General features: G+C 39.7%; 1 protein-coding gene across 1 annotated transcript; it reads right to left on the reverse strand.

The window, feature by feature from the left end:
- Positions 1 to 674: 674 nt before the first annotated feature.
- LOC141773591 (uncharacterized) lies at positions 675 to 10,077 on the reverse strand. Its single transcript, XM_074645435.1, has 26 exons — positions 9,921 to 10,077; positions 9,322 to 9,524; positions 8,126 to 8,314; positions 7,795 to 7,976; positions 7,503 to 7,635; positions 6,668 to 6,778; positions 6,432 to 6,506; positions 6,156 to 6,328; positions 5,939 to 6,034; positions 5,778 to 5,855; positions 5,559 to 5,654; positions 5,340 to 5,435; positions 5,122 to 5,217; positions 4,903 to 4,998; positions 4,684 to 4,779; positions 4,465 to 4,560; positions 4,246 to 4,341; positions 3,626 to 3,685; positions 2,787 to 2,846; positions 2,568 to 2,663; positions 2,349 to 2,444; positions 2,166 to 2,225; positions 1,947 to 2,042; positions 1,728 to 1,823; positions 1,515 to 1,555; positions 675 to 1,418 (listed from the first exon to the last, which is right to left on the reverse strand). Exons 2-26 carry the CDS (start codon positions 9,496 to 9,498, stop codon positions 1,321 to 1,323), a joined length of 2,589 nt encoding a protein of 862 aa, XP_074501536.1. The 5' UTR covers positions 9,499 to 9,524; positions 9,921 to 10,077; the 3' UTR covers positions 675 to 1,320.
- Positions 10,078 to 19,972: the final 9,895 nt, after the last annotated feature.

Consider the following 19,972-nt stretch of genomic DNA (forward strand, 5'->3'; position numbering starts at 1 on the left):
GATTGCTACCGCACAAGACCTTAAGCCAGACATCGATGGACTGACCTCAGAAAAATGGCGTCAGTCGTCCGGCCAGAAAACAAATAGGTACGCTTTTAACCTTCAGGTATATACAATATCATGAAATGTATTTCAATCAAGAATAGGCACAATGTAATATGCGTGCATTCTAATGGTGGCGCTTGCATTTTGTGTGTTTTGTGTTTGTTGTTATGTGCAGGGATTGATCCATGGATTAGGATGGTGTGTAATATGGTGTCTCAGGGTGAATAGAGATCTACTTGGTGGGTACAGGGCCAGACAGCATCACTCTCACATCCCACTTCGTCCACATTATGCCTGAGAAACCTCAACCAGAACCTGAGCAGTATAGTTATGAAATGAAACAACCCTTATTGTTACTTTGACTTTATTAGTATATTACTTTGTGTACAGTATGTACTCAGTGTGTGTGTGTGCAGGTGTGTGTGTTCATACAGCCACATGTTTACTATTATCAATGCCATTCACATTCAGTATTTTTGTGTCGATGCACACGCATGTGTTTTTGTTACTGAAATAATTTTTAAAATAAATTGTATGATAGTTTTACACTTGAATGTCTGCTTGCAATAATTTTTCCCAGAATTAAGTTATTACTAAAACCAATAATAATTGAATGCAGAGGCAATTATGTAATATGATAAAGAGTAGATATATTTATTTAATTTTACAGTTACAACCGGTCGTTGACTTAACGGCCACAGGTGTCGCTGTTAACAAGCATTTCTGATTCTTACAAACAGTCCCTTTAAGTAGGAGGAAACCGGATCACCCAGTAAAAACCCACGCATGAGATATCAGCGTCAATTAAGTCTCCAATCAATCTCAAAGGCATGTGTTTTGCCAGTGGGGAGAAACCGGATCACCCGGACTAAACGTACGCATAACATTTAAGCGTCAATTTAGTCTCCAGCCAATCTGACAGGCATGTGTTTGGCCAGTGGGGGGAAACCGGATCACCCGGACTAAACGTACGCATAACATTTAAGCGTCAATTTAGTCTCCAACCAATCTGACAGACATGTGTTTGGCCAGTGGGGAGAAACCGGATCACCCGGACTAAACGTACGCATAACATTTAAGCGTCAATTTAGTCTCCAACCAATCTGACAGGCATGTGTTTGGCCAGTGGGAGAAACCGGAACAACCGGTGAAAACTCACACAAACACCAACAATGCCACCATGCTGCCTGTAAGGACAACTACAAATGCTTTTGTAGCAGAACACTTGAGAGGTCACCTCTCAGGTCTTTTGCTACTAAACCTCTGTAGAAACTGTCAGTCCTGCACGTTCTTCACGTTGCAGCAAGGGCAAATGGCCTTCTTCATCCAGGACAGGAAACGTTTGAAGCCGTTCTTCTTTTTCTTCTTTTTGTCTGAAAATAAATCAACATTAAACACCTCAACCATCCCCAGATTAAACAATATTATGGAATTCTCGACAATTAAGAAACAAGATCATTTCTTCTTACCAGAAGTGTCGGGAGAGAGGTCTTCGTTGTCCGGATGGATCCTGGTGGCGTCCACAGATGTGGGAGGAAGTGGAGCAGATTGGGGATTAAAAATATAAATGCACACAGAGTTAGTATTTTAGTCCTGTTTTTGTCATGACAAAAAATCTGCTTAAATATGGCTCAGTTTCTCTCTTCTGTTGGAGGGGTGAGGTTCAGAGAAAATAATCTTACATTGTTTCACCGTCCTCATCAGACGTCTTTTCCAGGTGTCTACTGTTCTTGGGGCCTGAAGACACAACCATGGAGATCCCGCATGGCAGTGAGAAACTGTTGAATCAAGACATACAATTAAATGACGTTCTTATTGATTACTCTGATCATTTTGCCAATTAATCCATTTCTCTCTTCTGTTGGAGGGGTGAGTGCCATGTTCAGAGAAAATAATCTTACATTCTTTCATTGTCCCGATCAGGAATCTCTTCCAGGTCAATGTTGATCTCGGGGGCGGCGGGCTGATTCGCGATGACACCAGATGGCGGTGAGAAACTGTTGAATCAAGACATACAATTAAATGACGTTCCTATTGATTATACTAATCATTATGCCAATCAATCAATTTCTTTCTTCTGTTGGAGAGGTGAGTGCCATGTTCAGAGAAAATAATCTTACATTGTTTCACCGTCCTCATCAGAATCCTCGTCCAGGTCTGAACCGAATGACGATGAGGAGCTGTTGAATCAAGACATACAATTAAATTACATTCTTATTGATTACACTAATCATTATGCCAATCAATCAATTTCTTTCTTCTGTTGGAGGGATAAGTGCCACGTTCAGAGAAAATAATCTTACCTTGCGTCACTGTCCTCATCAGACTCCTCGTCCAGGTGTGTACCGCTCTTGGGGGCTGAAGACACAACCATGGAGATCCCGCCTGGCAGTGAGAAACTGTTGAATCAACACATTCAATTAAATTACGTTCTTATTGATTACTCTGATCATTTTGCCAATTAATCCATTTCTCTCTTCTGTTGGAGGGGTGAGTGTCATGTTCAGAGAAAATAATCTTACATTCTTTCATTGTCCCGATCAGGAATCTCTTCCAGGTCAATGTTGATCACGGGGGCGGCGGGCTGATTCGCGATGACACCAGATGGCGGTGAGAAACTGTTGAATCAAGACATACAATTAAATGACGTTCCTATTGATTATACTAATCGTTATGTCAATCAATCAATTCATTTCTTCTGTTGGAGGGGTGAGTGCCATGTTCAGAGAAAATAATCTTACATTGTTTCACCGTCCTCATCAGAATCCTCGTCCAGGTCTGAACCGAATGACGATGAGGAGCTGTTGAATCAAGACATACAATTAAATTACATTCTTATTGATTACACTAATCATTATGCCAATCAATCAATTTCTTTCTTCTGTTGGAGGGATAAGTGCCACGTTCAGAGAAAATAATCTTACCTTGTATCACTGTCCTCATCAGACTCCTCGTCCAGGTCAATGTTGTCCTCGGAGGCTGCAGGCTGAACCATGACGACACCGGATGGCGGTGAGACACTGTTGATTCAAGACATACAATTAAATGATGTTCTTATTGATTACTCTGATCATTGTGCCAATCAATCCATTTCTCTCTTCTGTTCGAGGGATGAGTGCCATGTTCAGAGAAAATAATCTTACCACCTTTCACTGTCAACACCAGACGTCTTTTCCAGGTGTGTACCGTTCTTGAGGGCTGAAGACACAACCATGGAGATCCCGCCTGGCAGTGAGATACTGTTGAATCAAGGCATACAATTAAATTACGTTCTTATTGATTACACAGTCATTATGCCAATCAATCAATTTCTCTCTTCTGTTGGAGGGGTGAGTGTCATGTTCAGAGAAAATAATCTTACATTCTTTCATTGTCCCGATCAGGAATCTCTTCCAGGTCAATGTTGATCACGGGGGCGGCGGGCTGATTCGCGATGACACCAGATGGCGGTGAGAAACTGTTGAATCAAGACATACAATTAAATGACGTTCCTATTGATTATACTAATCATTATGTCAATCAATCAATTCATTTCTTCTGTTGGAGGGGTGAGTGCCATGTTCAGAGAAAATAATCTTACATTGTTTCACCGTCCTCATCAGAATCCTCGTCCAGGTCTGAACCGAATGACGATGAGGAGCTGTTGAATCAAGACATACAATTAAATTACATTCTTATTGATTACACTAATCATTATGCCAATCAATCAATTTCTTTCTTCTGTTGGAGGGATAAGTGCCACGTTCAGAGAAAATAATCTTACCTTGCGTCACTGTCCTCATCAGACTCCTCGTCCAGGTCAATGTTGTCCTCGGGGGCTGCAGGCTGAACCATGACGACACCGGATGGCGGTGAGACACTGTTGATTCAAGACATACAATTAAATGATGTTCTTATTGATTACTCTGATCATTGTGCCAATCAATCCATTTCTCTCTTCTGTTCGAGGGATGAGTGCCATGTTCAGAGAAAATAATCTTACCACCTTTCACTGTCAACACCAGACGTCTTTTCCAGGTGTGTACCGTTCTTGAGGGCTGAAGACACAACCATGGAGATCCCGCCTGGCAGTGAGATACTGTTGAATCAAGGCATACAATTAAATTACGTTCTTATTGATTACACAGTCATTATGCCAATCAATCAATTTCTCTCTTCTGTTGGAGGGGTGAGTGCCATGTTCAAAGAAAATAATCTTACCTTGTTTCACTGTCCTCATCAGACTCCTCGTCCAGGTCAATGTCGTTCTCAGGGGCTGCAGGCTGAACCATGATGACACCAGATGGCGGTGAGACACTGTTGAATCAAGACATACAATTAAATGACGTTCTTATTGATTACACTGATCATTGTGCCAATTAATTAATTTCTCTCTTCTGTTGGAGGGATGAGTGCCATGTTCAGAGAAAATAATCATACCACGTTTCACTGTACAGATCAGACGTCCCTTCCAGGTGTCTTCTGTTCTCGGGGGCTGCAGGCTGAACCATGATGATCCCAGATGGCAGTGAGACACTGTTGAATCAAGACATACAATTAAATTATGTTCTAATTGATTACACTGATCATTGTGCCAATCAATCAATTTCTCTCTTCCATTGGAGGGATGAGTGCCATGTTCAGAGAAAATAATCTTACATTCTTTCATTGTCCCGATCAGGAATCTCTTCCAGGTCAATGTTGTTCTCGGGGGCGGCGGGCTGATCCGCGATGACACCAGATTGCGGTGAGAAACTGTTGAATCAAGACATACAATTAAATGACGTTCCTATTGATTATACTAATCATTATGCCAATCAATCAATTTCTTTCTTCTGTTGGAGGGATGAGTGCCATGTTCAGAGAAAATAATCTTACCTTGTATCACTGTCCTCATCAGACTCCTCGTCCAGGTCAATGTTGTCCTCGGGGGCTGCAGGCTGAACCATGACGACACCGGATGGCGGTGAGACACTGTTGATTCAAGACATACAATTAAATGATGTTCTTATTGATTACTCTGATCATTGTGCCAATCAATCCATTTCTCTCTTCTGTTCGAGGGATGAGTGCCATGTTCAGAGAAAATAATCTTACCACCTTTCACTGTCAACACCAGACGTCTTTTCCAGGTGTGTACCGTTCTTGAGGGCTGAAGACACAACCATGGAGATCCCGCCTGGCAGTGAGATACTGTTGAATCAAGGCATACAATTAAATTACGTTCTTATTGATTACACAGTCATTATGCCAATCAATCAATTTCTCTCTTCTGTTGGAGGGGTGAGTGCCATGTTCAGAGAAAATAATCTTACCTTGTTTCACTGTCCTCATCAGACTCCTCGTCCAGGTCAATGTCGTTCTCAGGGGCTGCAGGCTGAACCATGATGACACCAGATGGCGGTGAGACACTGTTGAATCAAGACATACAATTAAATGACGTTCTTATTGATTACACTGATCATTGTGCCAATTAATTCATTTCTCTCTTCTGTTGGAGGGATGAGTGCCATGTTCAGAGAAAATAATCATACCACGTTTCACTGTACAGATCAGACGTCCCTTCCAGGTGTCTTCTGTTCTCGGGGGCTGCAGGCTGAACCATGATGATCCCAGATGGCAGTGAGACACTGTTGAATCAAGACATACAATTAAATTATGTTCTAATTGATTACACTGATCATTGTGCCAATCAATCAATTTCTCTCTTCCATTGGAGGGATGAGTGCCATGTTCAGAGAATATGATCATACCACTTTTTTCTGTCCAGATCAATGCTCTTCTTGGGGGCTGCAGGCTGAACCATGATGACACCGGATGGCGGTGAGACACTGTTGAATCAAGATATACAATTAAATGACATTCTTATTGATTACACTGATCATTGTGCCATGTTCAGAGAAAATAATCATACCACTTTTCACTGTCCAGATCAGACGTCTTTTCCAGGTGTGTACTGTTCTCGGGGGCGGCGGGCTGAACCATGACGATCCCGGCTGTCAGTGAGATACTGTTGAATCAAGACATACAATTACATGACATTCTTATTAATTACACTGATCATTAAGCCAATCAATAACAATGATTCATTGGGGGCACCAGGCATACAAACAGATGCACACAGGACTTACCAGGACCTGAGGGGGGGTTTGCTTTCGTGGTAGCGCCTGGTTAAGAATGGGTGGTTGGAAATAGCATTAGGGGAAATCCTCAACCCCCTATCCCACCTGAGCATCTCCTTCAACAGATCAATGCATGCCCCCCTCTGATCGGCTTCTTTGTCATTGTATTTCTCCAGACGCATCTGGTTTAGGATACAAATGGAAAATACAACACTGGTCAAGTCTTTTTCCTAAATCATGAAAAGACAATAAATGAAAATCACGTTTCAGCAGCTAACCACCTACCGCCTTCAATGTTTCCAGAGAATGGAACGTGTCGGGCGGGGCGTCTGAGGAGTCATCTGCTGATCCCGGGTGCTCCTGAAGCGTGTAAAAGAAAGTTGAACATATTTAAGATACATATATGTCAATATAATTAGCTGATTACTTGTAATAACTGTAGAAAAACTTTTTGTTTTAATAAGAGGAGGAAGGTTAAAGATAAATTAACAATTGGAAAAATAAAAGAATGGGTATTATACCTTCAGAATCCACTCATCGGAGATAGTTTTCTCAAAGAACATCTTGGATCTCAGACCAGCGTCGATGAGGTGCTTCGGTGGTGGACCCAGGAGGTCGATCATGGATCGGAGCTGGATACAAAACGCATCATAAAAATAATCATTAGTAATGCCACCTTATTCTTTTGTCATTAAACATTGCTATGGTTACAATTATAACATTCATAGCAATTGTACTACGTGCTTTGCAGCTGCCAAAAATAAAGAATAACACCAGAGTGTCACACAGTAGATAATCAGACTTGAAACTACTTTAAAAAAGATCTAAAAAGAGGCACTGGTCTGGCAAGCCTCATCTGTGTTGTAGCTTTCAATTAGGAACGCCCAGTTTCCAATCAAATTTAGGCCTCGATACTCCTCATTTAAGTGCTACCAGCTCGATGCTCTAGCTTGGTTGAGCATGTGCTTTAGCTTGAAAAGAATTCACTCGGATGAAGCCAAACACGCACTCAAAGTTGTACCAGGAAGTAGCTCAGCAAAAAACGAATGGACCTTTACAGTCCATTAGTTTATTAACTGTTTGTTTTCATTTATAAATAGTATTTCATATTTGGACTACTGGTTTAAAACTCTGATTGTGTGTGCTTGTGATTCTCAACTGAAAAGAGTGATTTTCAAAGTAATGAAAATGAGTTTCAGTTTGTAAAAAACAAAAAACAAATAGAGGCCCAATCATTCTTTAGATAGCAAACTGAGGCTGGCCATTTAGGGAGAGTTAATAAATGCAGCAGTACTTGGTCTATTCAGAAATAGAGTGGAAAGCAGGCAGAGAGTTGTTTTGTGGTCAAATACTCACTGTGTCATGGCTGTTTGTGTCGGGGAAGAGTGTCCGGCCAGTCAACATGATCCCCAACACGCAGCCCAGAGACCACATGTCGATGGCCTCAGAAAACGGGAGTCCCAACAGATTTTCTGGAGCGCTTAAAAACCTTGAATGAAATGAGGAACATTGATTTAATAATCAAAGCAAAACATAACTTGGAGTTACAAACTAAATAATAGCAGCAGCACGTTTTTAACAGAAGGTGGGGAGTATGCAGCCCTGAATTCAAGTATTCTCAGTTTAAAAAATTATCGGTGTTTCTTACCTGTTGTAAACCGGCTCGGCATCCGTGTCCGGCTTGACATCAGATTTGTATATTGCCTTGCCGAAGTCAATGAGTTTCACCCTCAGTGGAATTCTGTTGCGATTCGTCAGCATGATGTTGTCTGGTTTCACATCAGTATGGATTATGCCCTGCGTCTTCAGGCCATACAATGCGAATGCCAGCTGCAAGGAACAATGATAATATTAAGAATGAAATGTAGAGATAGAAAATTTGATCACATAAAAACAGAACTCCAAAGTTACAAAGTGCTTGGAAGTGTGGAGCACAGTTCGAAAGTGACAGAGCTTTAAGTTTCTTGCCGATGCCCTACCTGCTCAATGACTTTTCGGATGTCCTCCAGATGCATCTGGCCGCCTTCTTTTCGAATGTAGTCCAGAAGGCCGATATCCAACGTCTCAAACTTCAGACCAGTCTTGCCGTTATTGATGACCGTGCCAAAAAAATCCACAATGTTGAACCTGGTCATGTTGTGCTTCCTGAGGTCTTCTAGCACTTTCACCTGGGGAGACATGAAATGTTAACTGATATGTTCACATGGACTAACTAGCCATTATCAACAACAACAGTCATCACTACTACCCAGAAATATTAGAAACACTTGATGGGTGGAAGTGACAAAGATTAATTGATAAAAAAAAATGGTGATGAAAATGCATTTGAATTGAAGAAATGATCAAGTGATTTTATTAATTTAAAGCCGATTTGACTAAAACAGTCGTTATATGATGGAAACAGAGCCATGGTTCATCATTTTCCGCGTCTTACATTCGTCAATCACAACACAAAATTGCTATTTGTCATTTAAAGAGGGGCCTCAAGGGTGGAAGTAACAAAAACTAATTGGAAGGAAAGGGAAGTGATGAAAATGCTTATGAATTAATAATGGAAAAATAGATTGATAAATTTGTTAATTGGTTTGATGAACTTGATTGACATTTTATTTGAAACAGTGTTGATCTGATAATCACCTGTCGACCATTCATCCTTCACAACACCTAAATGACATTTATAATTTACAGCACGCAGTGTTTGTTACTTTCACCCAAAATGTCAATTATAAACCACGCCCACTGACTACAGTGCAGGCAAATGTCTTTTTTTTTTCACCCTTGAAGCCACTTTCCTTAAATGATAAATGGCAATTTTTTGTTGTGAATGATGAATGATGAATGTAAACGGGGAAAATGATTGAACATGTCTCTGTTTTCATCATATCACAACTGTTTCAGTCAAATCCTCTTTAAATTAATCAAATCACTTGATAATTCAAGTATATTTCCTCCAGTTCAAGTATTGAGCGTGATAGTCTGTGCTGCCCATTCATGGTCTGGGACACTGTACCAGTCAGGCTCTTTGTTACCACTTTGGTGTAGTTTTGTATATAGTATGCAGTACTGCCATTATTACCATAGCCATTAGTACATACCCCACCCCACCCCATTTTTTCAAATGTCTATTTTACACCCATGAAATCAAAATCAGTCATCAAAACAAACAGTGTCCTACCTCGTGAATGAGGTCGTTGCCGTTTTTGCCAATCTTCACAACCATAGTCTCTCTAGTGCGTGGTTTCACACACTTGATGACTTGTGCATTATTGCCTTCAGCCAGAACTTTCTGGTACTCATATCCTCTGGGGATTGGGAGCTGGTCCTTATTTGAGTTGTTCGCTGATGTATTCATTTTCTCTCAAAGAGCTGGAAAGTGAACTGGGAACAAAAGAGAAAACGTTTTATGTATTATGTTATGAGTGCTGATTGAGCTCAGGTTGTTGAGACTTACTTTTTCAATATCAAATTGGTAAATCTAATCTACATTCTCACAGATTATAACACACTTGCAAAACTGCGTGTTACATTTACTGACACAAGCACATCATTTGTTTCATTATATATTTCACAGTGTTGTAGAAAAATTGATTATCTCTATGACCTCTCACCTCAATTAAATTTAGAATAAGGGACAATAGGTGGCTACTTTTAATGACTGACTAAATAGATCTTAATATTGTATATTTCTCTCCTATTTTCCTCCTCTGGTTGTAAATTAGAGGATTTTAGGAGCTCAAAATGTTGTTACATAGAGAGCAGTATAGAGTTACTCACCTTACACAGTTTGGCTTCAAAGTTTGGTTCTTCGGTTTGGTTCGATTTACCTGACAAGGAGCTTGTTGCCTTGCTTCTTGTCTGTCTGGTAGGACTTTCTCATCACCTTATGTAAGCTCTCAGTTCTAGAACGCCTTTAAGATGTCATCAAGTCGTGATGTCATACAGTTCTAAATTCAGTTCAGCTTAGAATTGTATGACATGTGACTGGATGTGCAGTAACCACGGTAACATTCTTTTAAATAAAAACAAAATGCAGTGAAGCACTAATGACTATTTTTCACTTCAATAGAATTGTGAAGGAAGCACAGAATGGGTGGGTCAGTGCAACATGCAAAAACACTGGTTTGGCCTTCGTAGACCCTTACCCAAAAAAAAGTTTATTCACGTGTGCTATTAGTATACTTCTTTTAAACTTAACATAAGAGTATATACTTTCAGTTTACTTTTTATGTACTTATCAGAGATATGCTTAACAAAAGCATACTTAAAGGGACTGTTTGTAACTTCTTAGACGTATAAATCAATCCGGGTCGGTGTCCCATGCGCGCTCGCGTGTGGCTACGCTGTTCAGACTCAGACTCCAACACAAACTACACGGAAGCACCAAAACCGCAAAGATATATCTAGTGAAGCCCCTTTTGCAAAACAGTGTTGGCCGCGGTCGGAAGACGCGGGGGAGACCATAGCTTTGGTCTCCAGGGCCGGAGTCTCTGCTGTGCTCTGCTCCTCTGCCTGCCTGCTTGCCTTTGGACATGCACACTGCGCTCGTTCACGCTATTTAGCTCCACTCTCACGTGCATGTGTGCACACTACACACTGCAGAAATAACTGCTGCAGCTCCTCCAGACCAACAGAGGTTTCCTGTGTCTTGTGAAGTGACGGGGCTCCGCAGCAAGAAACGTTATTGTCTCTGACCAAAACTCCGGTGTCTCCCCTGTTCCCTCCGGCCGCGGTCGGGAGGCTGAAGCAGGAAAAGCCAACACTAGGATCAGCAGTGATTCATGGAGAGACCTTCGTCTGGTCAGCTAACATTACTGCCAAGCAGGTGAAATATAGAGTTATATTGTGGTTTTAGCTGACGTGTGTCGCCTCACTGTTTTGAGCGATGCTCGTTCATGTCTATTTAGAGCGAGCACAAGCGTGAGCCCAACGCTGACTTTTGTTGACTAAACGGCCACAGGTGTCGCTGTTAACAAGCATTTCTGATTCTTACAAACAGTCCCTTTAAGTTTATTGATTGTGGAGTCTCCTGCCGAAGAGCTGAATGCTGGTTAGGACCTAAGCTAATGGTGTGCAAAGTTAACAGCATCAGCCCCACACACCCGTACAACTAAACTGTACTGTCAATTACGTTGCGAGGGAAACATTTTCTCGGGGATTATGTTTGTTTTTGATGTATCCCAAATACATTTCTAAACATAGTCCGCTTAGGGAGGAGGTCAGGCTGGATGGATGGGTCAAACAAAGGGAGGACTTTCATCCAGGAGACCGCTGTTCGGACGTAGCAAACATTGACTGTTAAACTACAATTGTCAGCATTTAGAGACTCCAGTCTGCAGTCCCACTGACTTCACTGTTAAACCACAGAATTACACGTAATTACCAAATATAGTTATTATCTTTCAGGTCTCACACTCAAGTTGTTCTGCGCTCTGTTGCTCTTTCTGTCTAGGGTAAATGACTTAATAACAATAATAGTATAAATTATTCTATATTTTAATAGCCTGCAGCGTACCACCAACAAACTTTGTGTAGCTGTTTGTGTACATGTGCTGTACATGCTCCATTATTCTAAGCCTAAAACAATGGTCTTATAGTGTTGCAGGAACAGAACGGTTATTATGCTGGTGATTGATAGTTTTGTGACTGAGCACACGTGCAAATGTGATAAATAAAACAAATGTCTTTTAGACCTTGTGCAGTCTTTGTGTGGGTTTGTTTGTGTTTTTTGGGAAAACTCGGTTATCCACATGCACTCATTGTAAGCTCCCATAGAGTCTCCGGCTCACTACAAGAGGTATTTATCCATCTGGCCTGCAGCCACGCTGGCCTCATTCAGGCAACACTCTCATTGATTGCAGTTGGAGTGAAATGGATTCCCTCATTACTGGGCTATTGACAACAATACCAGGCCATAACATTAACAACAGCTAATGTTAGTGCTGCTATTTATCTTGTAATGCATTTGTCCACTTTGTTAAAAACACATCGATGTCAGAGATACAATAGAACTAGCCAAAAGGAACAAATAGGTGCAAGTGTGCCAGGTTGAAAGGCCTGTGGTCAGCACAAAACGTGACATTATCAGCAGTCAGTGGATCACGGAGGTATATAGACCTTCTTTCTCTCACTGCCAATCCTTTGCTGCTACTCCATACACGGTGTCACTCGGAATGGCGAGTGGTGTAATTGGTCCATTTAAATGGGTGATGTAAAGAAAAGACAGTCTGGAAAACCTGCTGAACACAAGCTAACATTTTGCTGAAAAACGAGAAACTGCATCATATGGATGGATGATTCTTTTGCATGAAATAATTACACAATTATATTACATATGTGATGTTCGGGTCCTCTGGACTCCCGAGGGAGATAAATGTGTGGAAATTGTAGGTGCTGGCCCACACTAAAAGATTTTTTCAAATCTTAACAGATTTCGAAAATGTGAGAGACTCCACACATAACGACATGTTATGTTAAATTTAACAGTTTTGTTCCTATAGTGTGTGATGAGCAGATTTAGCCAAAACAGGACACCAGACACTAACAGATTCCTTTTATAAACAACAAGAGCCCCGATTAAAAATAAAATCTCGCAAAATATCTCGCGATCAAACGTGACTTTAGTGTAAACAGACATGGCGGACGACGGACAGGAAGAATTAGCGATGTTAGTTTTTGCACTACTTTAATTGACGAAGGATGGATGAAGTCAGGGAGACATGTTAAATAAACATTTGTGTTGTTGCCACAAATCAACAAGTTGGTCCTCCATTTCTGAGGTCCGTCTTACTACTAGTTTAAGCCTCGTGTTTTGCATTAGCTCATGCATCAGCTCATTCATTAGCCGCGGCCGCCACGACAGCAGTGGTTATCCTTCCACTTCAGTCAGCTTGGTTCTCCATTGGCTATCGTTCTTTCCCACGTGACTGTGTCGTCCGCTGTCCTCGGGGTTCCCCACACACAACAGATCTTATCGTAAATATTGAACATGTTTAATATGTACAATTTGAAATCAGTGCAGCCAGGATGGACTTCAGAGCCGATCAGGGGGATGTAAAGAAAACACTCTTAACAGATCTCACACCACAGGAATATCTGGAAAGATAATCTTTAGAACCATCAAAAAATCTGTGTTTTGCTGACGACCGTCGGGGAATCTGTCCCAAAATTGGCTTGATTCTCGTGTAGTGTGTACCCGGCATTAATCGTCTGTTTGCACATTGGTTCTCTGCTTGCTCCCGATATACCTGTCAATGAAAATAGAAAGGGAATAACAGTTTGAATGGAATGAATGGGAACAAAGTCATCTGACATTAGAGTAGCTGTCATTACATTACGTCATCATCACGACTAGATATTTATGGCCCTTGCATTATCAATAATTCATTATAAAAGTCAATAGCAGCAGTGATCCAGACTAACTTTTTTCACCACTGTAGCAGAACTGTCCCTTAAAATAATTTCAACTGGGTTGTTACATGTAGAAGGGAGATGATCAATAACCATTTAAGTAATTTTGCAACGTGAACCAGCGTGGGAAAACAGCATTAATCCACCAGAGTGACAATTCCCATTCCAAGTCTATTATCTGGAGATGGGATTGTGGATGAAGAAACTGGGAATGTGTGGCGCTGGGAACGCGTCCCCACAGGTCTTCAGTCAGTCTGTTTAAATAGCAGTGAGACTGAGCCCATCCATCACCATGGGAATCTCATTTCCACCATGTGTCCAATGCAAATGAACAGCGCTCGCAATCAGGGGGCTGTTGTTGTGCCAACAGTGGCAGAAGAGCAGGAGGGATGTTAGCTCATCCGTCTTGGCTTTGAGTAAACAAAGTGTTACTCAGATGAGGGGCACAATTCACATTTGCATAGCCAAGCAGGAAGCACATTCACTGTTTGCCATTTATTAGTATTTGGTTATGAGTGATTACAGTACTTTCATTGTAGAGGATTAGTGAATACAGCTTTTATTCTGCTTCTTGTGTTTTTATTATCCCTAGCATTTAGAGACGGGGGGAGTCAAGAAGTGCGAAAGGCAGCGAAGAGAAGACGGATGTCGAACTATTGTAATTCAAGTTATCTCTCTGTACTGCGTTACCTTTTCATCAGTAACAACAAAACCTTTTATAGCCCTTTTTTTTTTTTTTTTTTTAAGTTATTTTTTTGGGGACATTTTCCATTTTATTGAGAGGACAGTGGATAGAGTCTTGGAAAGGGGGGAGAGAGAGAGTGGATGCGGAAAGGGCCACAGGCCGGATTCGAACCCGGGCCGCCGCGGTCAGGACCAAGCCTTAATACATGGACGCCCGCTCTACCAACTGAGCTAACCCAGGCGCCCTTATAGCCCTTTTTTACCAAATAGTTCCAGGAAACAAGGAGCCCCAGGAACTAAACTCAGGAACGAAGGGTGCTTTCACACCTAACCTGTCAGACTGTTCTCATACACTGTTTGTATCTACACCTACGAAAAGTAATGCACTATAACTCGTATATAACCCACGTAATCAATTTATATGTAATCCACGTAATTGTGACGTGACTGTGGTTATCATAAAGTGGGCATGTCTGTATAGGGGAGACTCGAGGGTACCCCTAGAACCCATTTTCATTCACATATCTTGAGGTCAAGGGACCCCTTTGAAAATGGTCATGCCAGTTTCTCCTCCCAAACGTTTTGCGTAAATTTGGAGCGTTATTTAACCTCCTTCGAGATATGGTTGGTACCAATGGGTTCATTAACTTTTCTAGTGTCATATGATGCCAATGTCTTTACTCTAGCTTTAAAATTGAACCCGCTACAACCTCCAAAATAACGATTGCGTTCTTGAGATCAATCGACAACTTTCTTCTCTCTCTCTGCCCCTCTCAGTCTTTCTTTCCTCCTCAGTCTCTCAACCCTGCAGTGGCATTATACAGATTGTGATCTGATTCCTTAAACACCGTCCTCCTCACATATCCTCACACACACACACACACTCATTTACACACACTGTTTCAAGTGTGCTGCTGAGGCATCTAGACCAGAGAATTGCAAGACAGCGGCGGCCCGGCTGACACTGAAGGATGAGAAAGCAATAAAGCTACTGAGACACTTTCTCATCCTCTTTCTTTCTTTAGCACTCACACACACACACACACACACACACACACACACAATGCAACTCATGCATGGAGGTCTTGGTCTTATATGGGACAGTATAACATGATTAATAGAAGGCTTTACACATAAAAATGTCAATGCATCAATAAGTGGACAGGTTTTGAAAGATAAATAAGTAGCTGAATATACACATTAAGACAAGACAGATTATAATCAGGGAATTAAGAAGTGTATTGTTTTTTTCAAATTTCAGTTCTATCTTCTGTCTATTAAAGCTGTAGGAGGATGTTTGGTATAGATTTATTGGACAGCAACAAAACCGTATGATAAACATGTTGTTAGTTAATATACGGTCCTTTAATTGCTAGTAATGTGAGACGAGAGAGAAACTGAAAGTGCAAAAACCTGCCATCAGGATGAGAGAAGTAGATCAGCTTGTTTGTGTTTGCCTTATTCCAAGACAGATATTGGTTTCAAGAAAATGAAGCAAGAGAAACTACACATGTGGATTTGTAACATACGACGGAGTATTAGGGACACATTGAGGGAAAAACAATAATCAGATATTTCGAGAATACAGTCATAATATTACGAGAAAAAAGTCGTAATTTAATGAGAATAAAGTCATACTATACTAAAAAATATCTGAAAAATGTCTGAAAAAAAAGTTTGAAAAAATGCCCGAAAAAAAAGTCTGAAAAACAATATCTGAGAAATGTCGGACAAAAGAAGTCTGAAAAATGTCTGAAAAAAAATATCTGAAAAATGTATGGAAAAAAAATATCTGAAAAATGACTGAAAAAAAAGGGTGAAAAAAATTCCGAAAAAAAAGATCTGAAAAAAAAGTCTGAAAAAAATATCTGAAAAATGTCTGAGAAAATGTCAGAAAAAAAAGTCTGAAAAAAAAGATCTGAAAAAGTTTGAAAAAATGTCAGAAAAAATATCTGAAAAATGTCTGAAAAAATGCCGGAAAAAAAGTCTAAATATCGGACAAATGTCAGACAAAAGAAGTCTGAAAAATGTCTGAAAAAAAATATCTGAAAAATGTCGGACAAAAGAAGTCTGAAAAAAATGTCCAAAAAAAAATATCGGACAAATGTCGGACAAAAGAAGTCTGAAAAAAATGTCAGAAAAAAAGTCTGAAAAAAATATCTGAAAAATGTCTGAAAAAAAAGTGTGAAAAAAAATATCTGAAAAATGTCTGAAAAAAAATATCTGAAAAATGTCTGAAAAAAAACCTTGAAAAAATGTCAGAAAAAAAATATCTATTCTGAAAAAAAAATCTGAAAAATGTCGGACAAAATAAGTCTGAAAAAAATGTCCAAAAAAAAATATCGGACAAATGTCGGACAAAAGAAGTCTGAAAAAAATGTCCAAAAAAAAATATCTGAAAAATGTATGGAAAAAAAATATCTGAAAAAAATGTCTGAAAAAATGCCCGAAAAAAAAGTCTGAAAAAAAATATCTGAAAAATGTCAGACAAAAGAAGTCTGAAAAAAATGTCCGAAAAAAAATATCGGACAAATGTCGGACAAAAGAAGTCTGAAAAAAATGTCCAAAAAAAAATATCTGAAAAATGTCTGAAAAAAAAGTCTGAAAAAAATATCTGAAAAATGTCTGAAAGAAAGTCTGAAAAAATGTCAGAAAACAAATTCTGAAAAAAAATATCTGAAAAATGTCTGAAAAAAAACTTTGAAAAAATGTCAGAAAAAAAATATCTATTCTGAAAAAAGTCTGTAAAGAAATATCTGAAAAATGCCCGAAAAAAAAGTCTGAAAAAAAAATCTGAAAAATGTCGGACAAAAGAAGTCTGAAAAAAATGTCCGAAAAAAAAGTCTGAAAAAAAATATCTATTCTGAAAAAAGTCAGAAAAAAATATGTGAAAAATGGCTGAAAAAAAGTCTGAAAAAAAAGTCTGAAAAAAATGGCCGAAAAAAAATATCTGAAAAATGTCTGAAAAAAAAGTCTGATAAAAATATCTGAAAAATGTCTGAAAGAAAGTCTGAAAAAATGTCCGAAAACAAAAAATCTGAAAAAATGTCCGAAAAAAAATATCTATTCTGAAAAAAGTCTGAAAAAAAGATCTGAAAAAAGTCTGAAAAAAAATATCTATTCTGAAAAAAGTCTGAAAAAAAGATCTGAAAAAAGTCTGAAAAAAAAGATCTGAAAAATGTCGGACAAAAGAAGTCTGAAAAAAATGTCCGAAAAAAAGATCTGAAAAATGTATGGAAAAAAAAGTCTGAAAAAATGTCAGAAAAAAAGTCTGAAAAAAAGATCTGAAAAATGTCTGAAAAAAAAGTGTGAAAACTTTTGACTTTATTCTCATAATATTCCAACTTTTTTCTCGTAAACTTATGACTTTATTCTCATATTACAACTCTTTCTTCTAATAAACTTGACTTTATTCTCAAAATTAAGACTTTTTTCTCGTAAACTTTTGACTTTATTGTCATAATATTGCAACTTTTTTCCCACAAACCTATGGCTTTATTCTCATAATCCCAGATTTATTTATTTTTCCTCAATGTGTCCCTAAAACTCGTAGTAGTAGTTGTTGTAGAATGTGTTAGAATGTGACATATGTTGTGTTAAAATAGACATTTTAAAGAAGCGGTACTTGTTATTGACAAGTGACAAGATACAACACGTGTGAGGGTTAACAATTCACACCACAGGGTGATGCTAAAAATACACACAGGATGTATGATGAGCAGCTCAGGAAGTCATTTAAATACATACATTAATTGCTCGACTCATTTCTTGATGGTAAGTCTTCAGTGTTGCTTCCCCCTATTGTCAAGGGGTGTCTATAATAGTTCTGGGCTACTAGATTGAAGATTGGCCTTCAACAGGAGTTATCTCTCAATGGAGAGCTAATTAAGTAAGAAGCTGGCGTTCTCTGTCTCGTGTGTGAGTCAGTGGTGGGGGTGGTGGATGTCCATTTTATAGTTCGACAGGCAATTAGAGGTTGGGGAGGGCCCTGTGGTCTGTGCCTGAAGGTCCCTTATATCCATCCAGAGCCAGATCCAATATTAATCTGTGATTTAACATAACAATCAAAACACATACTAGTCCACAGTAATGCTAGGAGCTCTGTGAGGCTGTACATGTTAAGACCGACCATAACAGTACATAGGCACAGCAGTGCTTTGAGCTAAATGCTAACATCAGCATTTTAGCAGGTATATTGTTTATGTTCACCAATCAATTGGCCGATTGATTAGGTGATAATTAACGAGTAACATATTTAAAATTTCTTTGGAGTTACTGCCAAATTACCCCAATATTTACCAGTCACGAGAAAAAAGTCGTAATATTACGAGAATAAAGTCAGAACTTTACGAGAAAAAAAGTCGTAATATTACGAGAATAAAGTCAACTCAACGAGAAAAAAAAGTCATATTACGAGAATAATGTCATAACTTTACGAGAGAGAAATTTGTATTATTACGAGAATAAAGTCATAACTTTACGAGAAAAAAAGAAAATAACACGTCAAATTATTACTTGATAATATTATGACTTTATCTTCGAAATCTCAGATTTGTTTTTTTTCTTCAATGTGGCCCTAATACTCCGTCGTACCATAGACCTACAACAATGATAAATAAATATGAAAATGTAAACAAAAAACGGTTATTCATTTTAATGTTTATACAGTAAGTCCACAGGGAGCCACTGGAGAGGAGCTAAAGAACCGGAGCCACAGGTTGCAGACCCCTGCCCCCAGAGGGTCTGAGTTCCACCCACCACAGTCCCACAAAATTCTGTCGGAAACCCTGTATTACGTCATCCAAAACCGGACGTCCCTCCCACTTCAAAACTCATTCCGGGCCGCTGATAACGATTTGCGATAAATGGGCAATTCTTGACGTAAGTGTCTGTGAACTGTAGGTTATGTAAACGTTTACACCCCAGTATTAGTTTTAATGCAATGCCCAGCTCATGCAGGTATATGAGTTTGGGTTTAGCAGCAGAGACTGCAGCTTGTCAGTGAACATTTCTGATACAAGCTGCTGTCTCTCACACACCCACTCAACAACCCCCACACACACACATAAAACACACCAAAGCCCTAAGCTGAGAAGCTGTCCTGCATCATAACTCACTGCTCCCTCTGAAGACATGATGAGGGACAGGAGCACGCCACGTCTCGTGTTGCATAAGTGATTTTGCATCCTGTCATATAAAAATGGGATACAAAAATGACACTGAAAATCGTATTGAGTCTCAATGAGTTTTATTTATTTTTAAAGATCCTCCTGACGCATCATTTCTCAGTCACTTTCTTTGTTGACAGATTCTCGGGGAATGCTTGGAGCAGAGCACCTGCAGTGACTCCTGGGAAAATGAGTTTTCACAATCCAGGATTAGCGACTGAGACTAAACCAGCGGAAGCACCGAGGTCACGTTAGCCAGCAGTTGTTCACGGCTCAGCAGACAATTATGTAAGAACAAGCAGAGTCAATGAGGCAGAAGGGAGCGTGCCAGTGATGTAAGGAACTAATGTGCACACAGGATATATGCCTACATTTAGCTTGACTATCTGCCTGACTGAACCATTGCTCACTTATGACTGCCCATTCAGAACAAAAGAGAGATAGAAAAAAAGAGCATTTTAAATGACATCAAACTGCCCACTTCTCCAGATCTCCGTGCCAAAACCCAAAATAGGCCCTCAGCCTCGGGGCTGGCAGTAGGAGGGCCAAGCAAGCTCATGACTGGAG

This window comes from Sebastes fasciatus, chromosome 9 (genome assembly GCF_043250625.1).
Source record: "Sebastes fasciatus isolate fSebFas1 chromosome 9, fSebFas1.pri, whole genome shotgun sequence".
Lineage (NCBI taxonomy): Eukaryota > Metazoa > Chordata > Actinopteri > Perciformes > Sebastidae > Sebastes > Sebastes fasciatus.

Coding starts and splice junctions, on each gene's coding strand:
- LOC141773591 (XM_074645435.1), bottom strand. CDS start 9,498: ATGAATACATCAGCGAACAACTCAAATAAGGACCAGCTCCCAATCCCC. Junction 6,035..6,155: donor AAACCCCCCCTCAGGTCCTG/GTAAGTCCTGTG, acceptor TTGATTCAACAG/TATCTCACTGACAGCCGGGA. Junction 2,226..2,348: donor GATGAGGACAGTGACGCAAG/GTAAGATTATTT, acceptor TTGATTCAACAG/CTCCTCATCGTCATTCGGTT.